The sequence below is a fragment of the Canis lupus genome, chromosome 27, assembly GCF_003254725.2.
Source record: "Canis lupus dingo isolate Sandy chromosome 27, ASM325472v2, whole genome shotgun sequence".
NCBI classification, from domain to species: domain Eukaryota; kingdom Metazoa; phylum Chordata; class Mammalia; order Carnivora; family Canidae; genus Canis; species Canis lupus.
The window spans coordinates 18,750,395-18,767,827 of record NC_064269.1 but is presented as its reverse complement, the minus strand read 5'-3'; the positions used below and the strand labels follow the sequence as shown (position 1 = coordinate 18,767,827).

Below are 17,433 nucleotides of genomic sequence, written 5' to 3'. Positions count from 1 at the left end.
CTCCCAGCCGTGTCATCGACACTCCCGTGACACTGAATTCCTTCTGTTCCCTCCAGGCAGTGCAGCCCGCCACACCTTGCACCTTTGCTCTTGCTCTGGGTTAAAACACCTTCACTCCAGCCCTTCCCTGCCTGCACAGTTCACCTCAGGGCAGGGGTGGGCCTCCCTGAAATTTCCAGATCCTGCTCTACACCCCACATTTGTTTTAGCACTCACATATTATACTTAATGATCTATTTAGATGTCTGTCTCCTCCGTTAGGCTACGAGGAATCTCTTGAGAGCGGGAACCATGTCTTACTCATTTTTATTTTATTTTATTTTATTTATTTATTTTATTTTATTTTATTTTATTTTATTTTTTTGCCGCAATTCCTGGCATAAAGTCTGGCATGCAAAACGGGCTCAATAAATACTGACTGAGATGAATCGTGTTGTCACTAAAATATGGTGCTCTCACTCTGACCTTTTTCTGCATTCGGAACTCCTGGAAGCACTGGAAACATTTTAGATTGTCTGCATTTTAGAACTTCCGAGAATGTAATGTTTTGTTCCTTCTTTTCCTTTTCAGGAACCTCTTTCTGGAGCTATAAAAGACAAAGAGAAGAATCATGTCCATGATTGCAGCTTTCTATAGTGGCAAGTCCATTCTCATTACTGGGGCCACAGGCTTCATGGGCAAAGTGTTGATGGAGAAGCTATTTCGCACCAGCCCTGACCTGAAAGTCATTTACATCCTTGTGAGGCCCAAGGCTGGCCAGACAACGCAGCAGAGGGTTTTCCAGATCCTAAATAGTAAGGTATGCCGTAGGGGAAGAACCCTGGGACAAGGTGACTCACTACAATGTTCCCTGACATCCCCAGACTGCTAGTGGGGGCCAGGATGCCTGGGCAGGTAGAGGAGAGGAAACAGAATAAGATGGCAACCAGCTGCTCACAGAAAACCTGTGATGTTTTCCTGTAACTGAAGAAAGAGGGCCTAGGCCCTAGCCAGGGCAGGTGAGCAGATACTCTATGTTCTGGAAATAACTGAGTAAGAGTCCAAATGCCAAAACCCCCAGTGTGGACTCTCCAAGCTCAAAAACTGTCAGAATTCAACAAAACTCTTTCCTATACCTTTCTTCTAGATTCAAGGTAGTTCCTGCCCCACCCTACCTCCCATTTGGGGATGTTCTGTTCTGTTCTGAACAGATAGGATTAGTTAAGTAGCCATGTGATAATACTTCTCGTTGCCCAAACTCCACCCAAGGTTTAGGTGTTATACACTTCTTCTGGGTCACTTGGCATTTCAGTCATCCCAAGGGTTTTTCTCAGGGGAAGGACATGCAAAATGAAATATTATATGCGTAAATAAACATTTGGGTAGCAAACCCTCTCAGCCCAAAAAAGGATTATGCATATCCTCCCATGTTTTACCAACTTGAAGATAGTACTGGCTTTGGTCTCACCAGTATCTGAGCTCAAATTCTGGCTTTTCAATCCATTGTCACTGTACGTTGGAAGCTCTAGTGTGCAGTGTTCAAAGTAGGAGCAACAGCAAACACTTCCCAGGACTGCTACAGGAGTTGAAGGAAAAAAGGCACATGTCTGGTTTACAGTCCTCTTTAGAATATATGGGGTCATTTAGGGTTGGCAAGAGGAAAATGTAAAGAAGACACTGTCTTACAGTCAGTCTCCTTTCCTGTGTGTCAGAATGCTCACATCTAGCGGAGGCAGTGCCTCCAGCACAGCACACTGCACACACCCAGTAACCCCGGTGGGCACATCTGTCTGCCAGGCACCAGGATGAGATTTTGGTACAAATGATCATAAAGAGGGACGGCTGGGTGGCTCCGTGGTTAAGCATCTGCCTTGGGCTCAAGGCGTGATCCTGGAGTCCTGGGATCAAGTCCCTCATTGGGCTCCCTCCATAGGGCCTCCTTCTCCCTCTGCCTGTGTCTCTGCCTCTCTCTCTGTGTGTGTCTCTCATGAATGAGTAAATTTTAAAAAACAACAACAAATGATCATCAAGAGAATCAGGAAAGCCTCTCCTTCATCTCATGGTGTGACTCCACAATGGGACAAGTAATAGTAGTTGCCAGTTACTGGCAGTAGGTGTAGACGCTATTCAAAAGCTTCCTCATGTCTTATTTCATTGATTTTTGCAACAGCCTGTGAAGAAAGAATGACTCGTATCCTCAATTTTTATTTTTATAAAGGGGAAAACTGAGACCTGAAGTGTTAACTTACCCAAGGTCACCCAGCTAGGAAATGAGAAAGTCAGACTTCAGATCTCTTCAGTCTGGCTCTCGAGCCAGTATGCTTGCGTCTCCCCTGCACTGCCCGTGTGGTAACCAGTGGTTCTTAAGAGTAAGACCAAAAGGCTAAGTGGCATAAAACCAAAATCTAGAATAATGTCTCAGATCCCTCCTCAGGCAGCTTTGTTCACCTATATACCCCTAACAGACTTTGTTTTTATCACATAGCAAACATGTCTTTATAGCTTTGTAGCCAGCTTATAAATTTCTAGATAAATATTGTGGCAGAGAGTCTTGTGGTCAGCGCAGCTTTACCTACTATTCTCTTCGATGACATTACTTTTGTTCTGGAAATCTTGGTTGTACTATATATAACTTCTCTATGAAACTGGCTTGTGAAATCTCTATACCTGTTTCCACTATTGGGCTATTTATTGTCAGCTGTTGACCTTTATAAATAGTGGTTCTCAAAATGCAGTCTCTAAACCAGCAGCATCAATATCCTCCCCGGGAACTGTGTGTTATCAGCTGGTGCTTAAAGAGCAGAGGCTTCAAGGCAGCTGACCTGGGTTCGAATCTCAGCCCTACCATTTAGTAGATGTAGGACAGTGGGCAAGACACGTATTTTATTGAGTTTTAGTTTTCTTATTTGTGAAGCATCTGTCTATCTACCTCTGTCTCTCTCCACCCACTCAAGTCTTTCTGGATTCAGATCCAAGTCCGACATTATTAGGTATGGTATGGCTTTAACCACTATCCCCTGTGCCTCACTTTCTACTGTTATGCTAATTAGAGTTTATTGTATAGATTTCTTCATAAACTTTACCTAAGAATTATGGGAGGAAAGAAATCTGTTGTGCATTATACGACTGAAAAACTTAGTATCTGTGGTCAAACGCCGTGTCTGCATGACCATTTTGTGGGTTTTTTCTTTTTTTCCTCTTTTCTTTTTTTTTTTTTATTACTTTTATTTCTTGAGGGCCTTAGACATCTAAAGAATTTTGAGAAGCTTACACACTATGTCTGATTATTTTTTAAGGCAACACCTACCTCCATTCTATGTTGTCATTTATAACAAAAGAGAGCAGAATTCTATTACCTATTATAAACAAGCCTTTGGTTATGCAAATATCCACTTTCTTGGCACTTTATGGAATTTGATACCTACAAAATGGTATTCCATGGGGGAAAACAAGGATGTGCTTTATTTTGGGGTATTCCAAAACTGAAAAGCTGCCACTACACAAGTCACAAATGCTGACCTCAGAATATGAGGACGCTATTGCTGATTGCTGTCAATAAAGCTGCACGGAGGCAACAAATAACCCAGTCATTAGTTACTGACTGTCTGTGAGATACAAGGTATTATTGCTCATAATCATTGTGAAACTAAAAATCCATAATAAAGACAAACTTTAAGATTATATGTTTAAACTATGTGAACAGACTACTTTTTGAATTGTAAACAAAACAAACAGCAAGCTTTCCAGATTATATTACATTTTTACTTAGAGCATGTGGCTATTTAAATTCAAATGAATTATAATATTGAACTTTACAATTCAGTTTTTCAGTCAGACTAGGCATATTTCAGGGCTCAGTAGCCACATGTACTGCTGGCTGCTTTCGGGCAGGTGTAGAACATTTCTATTATCACAGAGGGTTTTAGACAGCATTGATCTAGATAATTGTGTACAAAGACCATACCATGCTTCAGATTTCTATCCTACGCATTGTTTTTATTAATTCTACACTTACTGAAGTGCTTTCTTGTGTGTCAAATGTAAGCTAGGCACAAAGGACATGAAGATAAAAGTGAGATAACCAAGTCAAGTGACAGAGATAGTCATGTAAAACATGACTGCAATGCAACCTGAGATCTCCAGGGAGAGGAGACCAAAGGGCAGTCTAAGCAGAAAGAATCACACTTGCAAATGGGTGACTGGTATGGTGTGTTTGCGAACCTCTGGGTAGCTTGCTTGGCCCTAAACATGTGAGTTTTTAAGAACTAGAAAGGCATACTGAAGCCAGATCCTGAAAAACTACAATTGTATTAGTTAGCTCATTTTCAGTTGGAAGAAAACTCCATTGAAACTGGCTTAGAACCCAAAGGATGATGTATTGATTATACAGTAGAAAACCCCAGGACCACAGTAATGAGCAGTTGCCTGGAGCTTTGGCTTCATTGGTCTGTGAATCTCTCGGCTCTGCCATTTTGTTCTGGCTTTATCCTTGTTATGATAAGATGGTTGGTGTTTTGTCTTGTTTTGTCTTGTTTTGTTTTGTTATGTTGATAAGATGGTTGTTATCGTTACAAGATTCATTGCATTCTTTGGATAAAGAGAGGCTGTCTCTCCCTAAAGCTCTCAAAATTGATGAAACCTCTTTTCTGGAATTTCCTTCAGCAGATTTCCCCTTATATTTCATCAGCCTGTGTTAGGTTACATGTCTACTTCTGCATCAACCCCCATGGCATGAGGTATGCGAGGTACTGCTTTATTCAGAAACTCCAGATCTAAGCTAACTGCTGGGCACATAGAGTAACAGTGCACTTAGATCAATAAGTCTTACCCCGAGGCTGGGGTAAGACCATCTTCTCCTGCAGCACAGTAGCTACATGGAGAAAGGAAAACATCTAAATGACTTATCAAGACACAGCAGAATGGATGTTAGGAAGACAGCATCCTGAGAAGAGCATGGTCTCAGGAGTCAGACACACATGCCCTCTCCCTACCAAGCAATGTACCTTTCCATAACTGAGCCTCCATTTTCATATGAGGATACTAATGGCTATTGTCTTCTGCACGGTTGTGAGATGTCAGTGAGCTAATACAGGAAAGGCACTTAGCATAGTGCCTGCACCATAGCAAGGGTTCAGCAAATATTTGAGCCCTTTATTCAAATACGGGAGCTTGAGCTTTTTCTTTGAGGGGATGGAAGTCCAGTTAAAGACCGTTTTTGTCATCCCACAGCTAGATGATTTCCCACTATTTAAGAAATGTTAATAAAACAGTACTCAGCTGCCAAAGGTGGGAAATTAATTGTGGGATCTATGATGAGTTTAGTTGAATCACTACAACAGAAACCGTACTGTCTGGCCCTTTACGGAAGAAAGCCACCAACTCTTAAAATAGAGGGTCAGAAAAATGCCTTTTGATACAGAACCCCTAAGCATGTTAGACAAAATATATGTTTGTAAAGTCATCTTAATGCATCACTGAGCTAGAGAAAAAGCAAGAACAGAGGCAACCTTAAAAAATTAGCTACCTGGGAATTCTGAATAATCTCAGAGAGGATCCTGAATTGGGATTGTAATCAATCAGAACTCAATTAAGTGCAGAGAGACCAAAGCTGACATAGGGTTAAAAAGGCAACGTAGAATTTCTTTATGGATTTTGTTTATATAAAAGATTATATAATCAACTTTTTACTTTGATAATCCAAAACATTGCACTTGACTGGTCATCTCCAATGCAGAGATAACTAGACTGGAGCTTGATTGTAACTTAAAACCAAGAAAAAAAAAACCAACCAGCAGCCATTTGCCAAATCCCAGAATGGTTAGGACTCTACATTTCTAGTCCTGTAGATACTTTTAAGTTGCAACTTTTAAATCTTTTCCCCATATCTTTCAAGGTAGTCCCAATAGTATTAAGTCCAGCCCCCGGAGTTAGCTTTCTCTAATTGCTCAGGCTCACATACCTACCTCTCTGCTAAGCCTTTCTTCTCACAGTCTCCTAAATTCAACCTCAAAATAAAAGTATTTTTCTTTTTTTAATTAAAAATCTGTCCTCTCTCTAAAAAAGACTTTACTGTTATAGTGAAACTATCGAAGATACATATTAGTGAGTGTCTTAATACAAAACAATTACTAGAGCATTAAATGCTCAACAGATTGAAATATGGACATGTCTTAAGTTTCTAGCTATTTCTGGGTTTGTAGCAAAGGCACTCATTATTCTTTCATAAATGTTTGACTTATGTGGTCAGATAGAAGTATGCAGAATGGATGGATCTTGGGCGTCTACCCCAAGTGAAGTGAAATAATGTAGTTTAACATTTTTTTACAGCTTCTTATTTTAAAAGTGAGACTATTCCATATGAATTCCAATTTTCCTCTATTTGGTTAGAATTCCTCTATTTGGGAAAGGTGTAAGTCAGTTATTCCAAATATGTGGGCTGCCACAATTAGCCGTCCAAGATAGGGTTATACTTTAGGGAATACACTCATAAAACTTTGATTTCTGAGTAATTCTGTGTGCTTTTATGCTCTCCTCATGTCAGATCCAGTAAGAGTGAGAGAGTCTTAGGTTTGGCAGATAGCACACCATCTTCTCAAATGTATTAGATTTGCCAAAACCAATAACACATTTATTACCTCAATTTTTTCCCTTTAACTTGCAAGTCTGAGACCTTTCCGTTGTGTACTCTCATGTATTACCAATGTCCTCTTGGTAGATCATCACCCAAATTTATTCAATGAACGACTTCAGTGCATTCCAGGTTTTCAGTGGTCTTATCTGGGCCCAGGCCAAGCTTTACTTCCATCAGATAGCCCCTCTCACTCCTGGATTTTACTCCGAGGAACTTTCCTGCCTGGTTTAGTGTTACTTCCAGGAAGCCACAAATCCAGACCCAGTTTAGCTTCTTTCGTTTACCCTTATTTTGATGTAGACAAAGTGACTTACGTGCAGCCACACCTTATTCCTACGTTGGGCCTGGTGTTGCTCTTAAGCAATATATCTCTTTGATCACACATAGTAATGCGTGGATTCAAACCTGTCTTAAAGTGATACGGTGTTCTTAAAGGTAGATTAATCATATCAGATATGTGAGACTTGGAAGCGTTTCTTTAAGACATAACAATTTAAAATGTTATCAGTCTGCCTTTGCTTCCTACCCCAGGAAAAAAGGGTCAAGAGAACATCTGCTCTATCTATCAAAATTCATGCATCTGATTCATTTCTTTCCTTTCATGGTATGGACAGCTACCACCTCTTGCTTCCTGTTTCCGTGCTTTCAGAGGGAGACAATTAAGTGGGAGATGCTTTGGAAAAAAGGTTATTGTTAATCCTTGGGCTACAGAGAACTAGGGCTCCAGAAGTCAGAATGGATCGGTTTTCTCATATATAACTAGGTTCCTGAAGTATTTTCAGAGCACTTAAAAGAAAATATCAATAGAAGGAAAGAGATCTGAATTAATGGCAATTTCTCGAGGACTTCCTCATAAAGATAATTAAGCTGGCCCTCTAAGAAAACACCCAGAGACACACAAATATGTTCCAGATATATCACTGTAGTATTATTTATGGTAGCAAAAACTGGAACCAATCTGAATGTTCTATGGTAGAGAAAGATAAAATAAGCAATAATACCTACATATGTTAGACTAGTATAAGTGCTTATTTTATAAACTATTACATGAGAAAACACTTATAATATATTCCATGTAAAAAAAAAAAACAACAAAACAAAAAATCGATGCAAAACCATATTCTATACAATCTCAACTAATGTCCTATGCTGCTAGGATCTTGAATTAATCTTATTTTTTTGGCACTTCCAAATTTTCAAATTATAATGATCATGTTTACTTTTATGGTGAGGAAAAAGGTGCCCTCTTTCATAGTGAAAAAATAAGAGCAGTAATCTTTTCCCAAAGTTTTGCAAATATAGTGAAAATGAACATGTTTCACGTCTACAGTGGGGGATGAAACAGCCGCTTTTTAAAAAGTAAATAAACAAGGCAGCAAAGCAATCATGAATTTCCGAAACTATGTCATCAGATGTAAGTTCAGTTGATTTTGAGTTTTGAAACTGATGGTCAAAATTAAATAATTTGAATCTATTTTTTATTAGAAATATGATTCCAAGGATTCAGCATTATTATTTTTTTAATCTTCTAGTTTCTTTCCTAAAATGTGAGAAACTTCTAAGGAAAATAAGGCCATTCCATGTGCTAAAATGTGAATGTGCTCATCACAAATCCATGCTATCCAACTTGTGGGTCCCCAGGGTGCCCAAGCTGGCTGCTTAGTCTCTTACTTATGAAAAATGTGTTCATTACATTATGAATCAACCAGCTTTTTCATTGTAGCAAAAAACAGTTTTAGAGAGAGAAATTGATATTTAATCTATTTTGCTGTCTTGCATATTGCTTTGCTTAACAAGACATAGCTCTTCCCCACAGCAATAGATAATGAGTTGCCAATAAATCATTCAGTTGTCAAGTTCAAAGAAATGTTGAGAGGTTCTTTAGTGCCTTAAGGATGTGTTTCTTTTTACAACACTCATGTCCCATTTATACCCATTTAGGATTTTAAACTGATTGTAATCTACTCTTAATAACTTTAAGGAAACCTCAAGGAGACAACATCCATATTTGAAAAATAAAACCCCAGGTAGTTGAAATTGTATGAAGAGTGAGGTCATAATTAAGAGGTATTGAGAGGTTGGTATCTAAAAGATGTTTTATTGAGAGAACCCTAAAAAAGGTTGGACTTCTTCTGTTAAACTATAGTAATCAAATAAAGGAAGGGTTGCAGTGAGATTATGCTGAGTTTAGAATTAATCATCTGAAAAGACCAGGCAAAATTCAAAGTTTCCAGGGCGGGAGTGTCTTATATGATGTCACCAGGAAATGGATTAATAAACAAAGACAGAGCTTGGCAGGTTGCACTGGATACTTCAAGTCAACTTCTCTGGAAGAATGTGAATTACTCAATAAGCCCTCATTTGTCCATGAGATAAATCAACTTTGAAATACCCTAGAGAACTGTGGTTAATGAATCATGCAAGGTCACACACTGGGCTCTCAGTTCACAGAACTAATCAGGTTTAAGACAACAGAAGATAGTAACATTTTATGAAATAGATTATTGAATCCTTTCACAAGACTGTCCCTGTTTGGTAGTTTCTAGAAGGCATTAGGTAAATTAGTCCCTGAGAGGAAAAAATAATGCACTTAGACAAATCAACTTTGAACCAAATAACACCTGCAAAGGAAAGTTCAGCAATCTGACCTTGTCGAGTCCTGAGAAGCATCCAACAGAGATGTTCATTTCATTTTACATACAAGTTCCCTGTTAGTTCTCAAAGACTTTGTCATAAGAAAAAGAGCGTTTTCATATTTGGTTCAAGGAGCTACCCTGTATAAGAGCTGCTTGTTCCCAACATTCAAAAATGAATTTCTGATTGACATTAATGATTCTGTTAAATCTCTACATAAGACAAAGGCAACTGGAAACAGCAATTTATATTTTAAATTCCCAAAGACAATTTTGTTCCATTCCTTTTTTTTTTCCTAAGAAACTATGCCACCAAAAGCGAGAGGCTTCTATGAACTTGGAACAACCCAAAAAAGATATCATCTTCCCCGGAATTTAAATTTCCCCATGATTAACAAGCACACACTTTTAAAGGAGTGTAGCTGGCCTTCCATTTGACAGTTACTCTACTTGGATTATTTGAAGCATGTTAAGGCTACTCCCTGTGGGCCTTTTCCTTTCTCTTAAGAAAAAAAATTAAAGAAAGAAATTGATTTAGTCCTGGGGATATAATAACAGTCCAAGAAACAGAAGCAATTTATTTTCTCAATCTCTTATTTTCTTTTACAATACAATTTACTAGGTAATTCAATCACTGGCATGATTTCACACATCCAACTTTTTCCTTCCTTTTCAATTTCTTCCAGTCACATCAAATCTCTTTCTTAAAAGCTTCAAATTGCCCATACTCATTTCACTCAAAAAGTCACCAAGCCACAGGATTCAACTTGACTCTGAAATACGTTCAATTTGCAGAGGTGTCTGGATCACATAGTATATAATCAGAAATCTTGGAATGGATGACCCAACAAATACACACATGTGCGCGCACACACACACACACACACACACACAGATGTCTGATTAGCAGCTTTTTAAAGCCGAGTATTGCTGTCTATGTGAAGAGTTTTCCTATGATCCTGAACCTACTAAGTAGCAGGCACTCCGTTAGGCATCTGACTTGGCGTTGGCCTGTTTGCCCTCACAAACCTGTGGTATGCGCTCTTGCTACCTCACAGGTGAGAAACTCATCCAGGGAAGTTTTTGCCTGTCCAAGGAAATGCCAACGAAGCACAAAGGATTTAAAGGCAGTCCTCTTACTTCTAAAATTCACACCATCCCCACTGCCTTGCATTGCCGCCCCTGAGAAACTACATCCTCTAAGCTCTGATTGTCTTGCCCTGCTCTCCAGGTGGTACATTTGCTAGTGATGGCCACCTCCTTAGGAAGGTAAGACGATGGCCACTTCTGCGTTAACATCATCGCTTTCCCCATCCTTTAGTGTGGAGGATGCAGAGATGCCACCAAATCTACTAGTAGGGACTTGGAAGTCATCTTAAGATTGGTTTCCATCTTCCCAACCACCCTAGTTCCTCTTAGCCTCTGTTACCTCTCTCAGAAAACTCTGAAAATGACCTTGGAGGCACAACACATAATGAGACAATGAGCTGAGCACTGTGTCCTCTTCGGTGTTTACTACAGATTTCTATGCAAAGTGAAACTAAGACGTTTTAATGCAAAATTGTTTTGAAGAGTAGCAGAATATATGCTGAATCATTAGTTCTCTAGCAATAAGCATTTTAGATACATGAAAACAATGAGGCCCCAAGTGGTGACTAACTTGCCCCAGTCACCCAACTCCTAAACAGGAGAACCAGAATTCAAACCCAGGCCTTCCGGGCTCCAAAGAGCCTCAGATCTTTCCCAGGGGCTCTCACCCACAGCGTGGATCACACTCACCGGAGAGCTTGTTCAAAGTACGGATGCCCAAGCTTCCACCCAGGACCAGGTTAGAATCTCCAGCAGCAGGACATCTGGGGTTGTGTTTTTGTTTTTGTTTTTGTTTTTTTAACAGCTTTCTAGGTAACCCTGCTACATGCCAAAGTTTGATAACTACACTGTTACACTGTACAGCTTTATAGTCCTATAGAAATGGTTCTCACTAAAGCGACAAAAACTTCCAGGTTAATCCTTTAGATCTTAGGAGAGTTATTAGTGAACTAGCAAAATCGTAACATTTTGTAAGTTTTCGTGAATCTTTACATTGGGTGTATAGTTTCTGCCTTAATTTACTTGCACTTATTTGTTTTTTAGTTTAGGTTATATCCTTTCTTGGTAAGTCCTTTTTGCTCGAGAGCTAACTTGCAGGATCTGTTGATTTGCTTTTACTCAGCACACCAAAATTTCTCTGATAAATATTACAGGTTCTCTTTTGCTTTGGGATACCTGGTACTCCACAGGGATTGCCCTCTAGCTTAAGAGACCTTACATGTTTTTTCCCCATTAGAAATATTAGGCAAATTTTGGTGGGCTGCTGGAACAAGAGAACAGAGTTATATTAGAAGAGAGGGACTCAACACTGAATAAAGATCAAAGACTCAAGATTATTAAAGATACCATGACTTCAGTGGTCCCCGGAAAGTAACTATTGGATACCTCCAAAGTGAGGTCAGGTAGGGGCACCTGGGTGGCTCAGTCGTTTAAGTGTCTGCCTTTGGCCCAGGTCATGACCCCAGGGTCCTGAGATCGAGCCCCACAACAGGCTCCCTGCTCAGCAGCGAGTCTGCTTCTCCTTCTCCCTCTGCCTCCTATTTGTGCTTTCTCTCTCTCAAATAAATAAAATCTTAAAAAAAATAACAACAACAACAAAGTGAGGTCATGGGGATAACAAGTTGATTGTAGAAATCCAAGCTCAGGACCTCTAAACTATTTCAAAAGCGTTAAAATAAATGCCATGCCCCCCAGCACCTTGTCCAATCCCTGCTTCTGATAAGAATACAGTCCTGGTATCTGGCTACAGAAGTCATACCCAGGGAATTTATCAAATCCAGAATATTTCTCTTTTTGGTCTTTCTGCTGATTTTCTCACTTACGATTTGCAAAGCTTCTCTCTTGCCTCTGGGCTGTCAGTACCTATGGCCAAAAATGGAATGGTCTCTTGTGTTTGAAACAAATGAAGAGAGAGAAATACCTGCAGTATAACATCAAATCAATAGAACACTGCTAGACTTTCCAAGAGAAATGTATAGCTTTGTTATCAGTTTGAAATGTTTATTTTTTTAAAGATTTACTTATTTAAAAGAGAGCGAGAGAGAGGGAAGGAAGGAGGAGGGAAGAGGGGCAGAAAGAGAGAGAGAATCTTGAGCAAGGCTTAAGGGAGGCTCCATCTTACCACCCTGAGCCGAAATCAAGAGTCGGATTCTCAATGACTGAGCCACCCAGGCGCCCCAAGTTTGAAATGTTTAGATCGCCTCTTACCTTGAGATCTTTCAGTGACCACAGCAAAATGTCCTCTGTCAAGAGCAGGGTTTCAGAAAATGGAAACACAGCAGTCCCTCCTCCCTCCACTTGAGTCTTCATCAGTGGCAGGTAGCCACTCCACTCTACCTTCTCAGGCCTGTGCCATTAAATAAAGACTATATGAGAGGGAATGTGATAAATCTTGGAATCTAAAATAAGTACATTAAGTTCTTTAGTGGTGGACCTTCAATGAAATTTTTGAAATTATGTATTTTTTTCCTCACTCATCTTTGTTCCATCGATTTTTCTTCCTACCTTTAATGAATGTCTCCCATCAGCAAGAGAAACTTTCTGAAGAGCTCGTGTCCACTGAGGACCCATTTGCAGCGTATCTTCTGTCCTTCAGTTGTGGCATTATTATAAAAGCAAAGGTTCTGCTCTGAGTCTTTCCAGCTCCCGTTTGCAGTCAATGCAGAGGACCCAAGGGAACACTTTGTTTCTTCAACTTGTGGTAGTTACCGGCTGTCTTTCATGTCACCAACACAAAGGAGCTGGTGAACAAATGATTCCAGGAATCAAGCTCCCACTCCTGGTTCTATTACTCTTCTTACAGTAATTAATTTCAATCTAACAAGCAACACTTGCGTCTTTCTGATGCACTGGGTGCCATCCAGCATAATATAATAAACAAGAACAAAGGAGTTTATCAACAGAGGGGGAAATTTAAACCCTGACTTTAAAAATGGATATGAATTTTCAAAATTAATGTTTCACCAAGTATGGCCTGTGGAGCTGGTTAAGGAATATACCTGCCTGGGTAACATGCCAAACCTACTGAGTCAGGATCTCACAGGGTAGAGTAAGGAAGTCATTTTTAACTGGGTGCTTAGACTTTTTTTTTTATGCCTATACCGTTTGAAAACTGTGGATGTCCTTTTAGCTCCTTTTAACTGCCCTGGACAGTTATATAGGGAAATAAGTCCAACACCGTTGTTCATGAGCCATTAATCTATGTTAACACTCCAGCTGAAGAAGGAGTTCTCGTCTTGGGATCAGTTAAAATGAACCAGGGAACTTGACGTGAAATGCAGACTCCTAGGTGTGCCCCAGTCATTTCTTACTTAGTGGATGGGGCCGGGGGTCTGGAAATACAGTTTTAATGCACATCCTAGTTATTCCAATGTGGTTTGCTCGGTGGATAACACTTTGAAGGCACTGACCTGATAGCAGTTGGCTGTAATCTCAGCAGTCTATTTAGGACGTGGCAACATTCAAGAAGCATTATTTTGTTAGAGGCTGTAGTGAAATAGTGAGATGCCAGACGAAGCAAGTCATATTACTGGCCATGGATAGTACAGTAAAATATGACCCTCACTTAGCCCTGTGGTTTGAATTGATGCAGCTAATTCACTGATTTATTTCAGTTGACCATAAGCAATCCCATCTGGATTAGAAAACTTAGACTTTAAAAAAAATTAAATATCTGTTCACTCAGATACCACCTCACATTGGAAGATGTAATCAATAAATAGAATATGGATTGGAATACTATTTCCTGGGACGCATGGGTGGCTCAATAGTTGAGCATCTGCCTTCTGCTGAGGGCATGATCCCGGAGTCCCAGGATGGAGTCCGCACTGGGCTCCCTGTGGGGAGCTTGCTTCTCCCTCTGCCTGTGTCTCTGCCTCTCTCCATGTGTCTCTCATGAATAAATAAATAAATAAAATATTAAAAAAAGAAATACTATTTCCTGAAATGGTACTTATCTCCATGTATCACATTTACACAGGTGATCTAAAAGTACAATATGGGGTAACAGGATTCTCTGCCTTTTAAAGTCATAAAAACCAAAGGCAAAAGAAAATCTGTGTGGTAGCTTACATTGTGTGTGAGGATCTCCATCGCTGGAAGGATGGACACCAAAATCATTTTCCACTTACTGCTCTTACGTAGCCAGAAGTCATCACAGGCCAAAATCAAAGATTCCACAGAACCCTCAATAAATTTCATGTGAATAAAATCGATCATGCAGACTCAAAACTGAACTTTCTACAAATCCAATTCCTTTTTTAAAAGGGGGGAAACTGTGCAAATTTTAGATAAATGTACCCAAAAATATCCAACATGGACCACAAGAAGGGAAACATTTGACAGTGAAAACTAGTATTTAGCATGCTTATGATCCATAGAGATTATAAAAGGTGTAAGGTATCTTTCTGGAAGAGCCAGAATGACCTTTGTTGAGAATGTCCCATAGACACTTTATCCACCTCATCAATCCCAAATGTCAAAAACTCACTGAGGATTGATCTACCTTCCAGAGTGTTTTCAGAACTCAAGTAGCATGGTACTGCAAGGCTGATCCTGCAGTGCAGAAAAATGGTAGCTCAAAGGCGGAAGTATATTAACTCTCTAGACTTGACTTCCTTCTCTGATCACCTTCACTGGATTCCCGGAAAAACCTCTGAACATGGTCTTGCCTGATTCAAATGAGGCATGATTTCTCTGACTACTTAAGGTCAACTTCTTATTACCCAATAAAATGAGCCTAGGATGGATCTCCAATGGAGAGAAGAAGCCTGCTACTCAGGATCGAGGAAGAAATGCAAACATTCTTTGGGGGCAGAAGGGGGAGAAGAGGACAGGCTCTGTTACTCTACTGTGATCAAAACCACAGACTAGTTTTCTCTGCTCCTAACCCTTCTAAACTTTTAGCCTTACTTTTCCTCACTGTTAACATCCCGTACCAATACTATGGTAGAATTTCATTTTATCAAAACAGATTGAAGCCAAGATCATTTTGTTAGAATTATATTCTTTGAGAAAATGGAAAATACCAATTTAATCTAAGAACTTGTATGTGGAGGGGAACGTAGAGACTGTTCCATCCGAATAATTGTAACAAGAGCTAAAACTGCCAGTGTTCTTTCCTTTATAAATAAATTAGAATATGAAGAAATCAATTGAAATCCCATAAAAAGTACATAAACTCATGTGATTCTCTTACTAGACAATAACGGCCATTGATACTAGAATGAGATTATATAAAAGTTGTATTCGTTTTGCCCATTACAAATTTGCTTACTTTTTATTTTCTAATATGTTTGTGCTGCTAAGACATATGGTTCCTCTGGGCCAGTGAACTACGTAGTTTCAAACTTGTGCCCATGAGAACTCCCTTGTAAAGGCTGGTGATTTTGCTGGTAATTTGTAAAGGCTGATAATTTGTACTGAAAACCACATTTCCCAGCCAAGGATGGAAACAATCACCAAGTATAAACACCAAGCTGCCTTGTGGGGGGAAAAGAGGATGGGGCAGGATATGGAGAATTTCCTGTCACTCCTTCACTCTGCAGGAAAAGCTCAAAATATACTCTTTACTGGTTATTAGAACTGATTTTATTTTTGAATGCTTATCAAATGAAGAGGAGCAGAAATTACACTAAGCCGACTGAGTCACATGAAGTAAAACAAATGCCTCTTGAGTAAATACCTTCTTTGATATTACAAATAAAACTGGGTTTTGAGAATTATAATGAAATAAGTTAGCAAAAACAAGAACAATGTGATGGTGATGATGCTGTCTGCATATTGATTTATATTTATGTTTTAGCTGTTTGAAAAAGTCAAAGAAGTTTGTCCAAACGTGCATGAGAAGATCAGAGCTATCTATGCCGATCTCAATCAGAATGACTTTGCCATCAGCAAGGAGGACATGCAGGAGCTTCTCTCCTGTACAAACATTGTCTTCCACTGTGCAGCCACCGTGCGCTTTGATGACCATCTGAGGTACATTCCCATTTCCCTCTCATGACTCGTGTGTGTGTGTACATGTGTGCATGAGTGTGCACGTGTACAAGTGTGTGTATGTGTGTAAGTTTCTTTGTGGTCTCCATTAAAAAAGAAAAAAGATATATGCAAATGATGAATCACTAAATCCTACCCCTGAAACTCATAGTTTGTTAACTAAATTGAATTTAAACAAAAAATGTAAAAAAAAAAAAAAAAAAGATATATTCTCAATGAAAAGGAAGTTTAAGGAGTAAAACTTCTTCAAAGATCTCAGGATCCCTGGGTGGCGCAGCAGTTTGGCGTCTGCCTTTGGCCCGGGGTGTGATCCTGGAGACCCGGGATCAAATCCCACATCAGGCTCCCGGTGCTTGGAGCCTGCTTCTCCCTCTGCCTATGTCTCTGCCTCTCTCTCTCTCTCTCTCTCTGTGACTATCATAAATAATAAATAAAAGAAAAAAAACCTAAAAAAAAAAAAAAAGATCTCACTATCCAGGGATAACCATTTAATATTATGGAGAGCATTCATTCCAACTTTTCTTTATGCATCCATAAAATAGATTTATGTTCAACTTCACCCAGAAATTTGATATTTTTTTGGCATCATATTGAATATGATGCATGGCATCATATAAATAATTGTTTAGCAACTTGCTCAATTATATCTTTGGTTATCTTTCATTGTCAATAGATATGCTATTATAATTTCTAATGACTGCATGATATTCCATTATACATGTAGATAACATACTCGACTAGTTCTGTATTGGTAGATATTTTTGGATTGTCCTAATTTTTCAGTGTTAGAAACAATGCTTCAATAAACAACTCTGTGCGTGCATTTTGTTATACCTTTGTGTGCTTTACTTTGGGTAAATGTCTAGAAGTAAAATTTTTTTTTAATTTTTATTTATTTATGATAGTCACAGAGAGAGAGAGAGAGGCAGAGACATAGGCAGAGGGAGAAGGCAGGCTCCATGCACCGGGAGCCCGACGTGGGATTCGATCCTGGGTCTCCAGGATCGCACCCTGGGCCAAAGGCAGGCGCTAAACCGCTGCGCCACCCAGGGATCCCTAGAAGCAAAATTGTTAGAGATGTACAGGTGTGCCCAGGTTACAAAT

The 17,433-nt window shown here is 39.4% G+C and overlaps 1 protein-coding gene across 9 annotated transcripts in view; it reads left to right on the top strand.

Annotated features, from left to right (window-relative positions):
- FAR2 (fatty acyl-CoA reductase 2) overlaps positions 1 to 17,433 on the top strand; it is a 131,786-nt gene that overhangs the window by 85,888 nt on the left and 28,465 nt on the right. For 8 of the 9 annotated variants that reach the window (XM_025455506.3, XM_049102967.1, XM_049102966.1 and 5 more), the window contains 2 exons: positions 571 to 799; positions 16,136 to 16,311. In XM_025455506.3, the coding sequence (XP_025311291.1) occupies positions 611 to 799; positions 16,136 to 16,311 (365 nt within the window). In that variant the 5' untranslated portion in view covers positions 571 to 610. Of the gene's footprint in view, positions 1 to 26; positions 157 to 570; positions 800 to 16,135; positions 16,312 to 17,433 lie in introns of those variants that run through there. The other variant, XM_025455507.3, reaches the window with a different exon arrangement.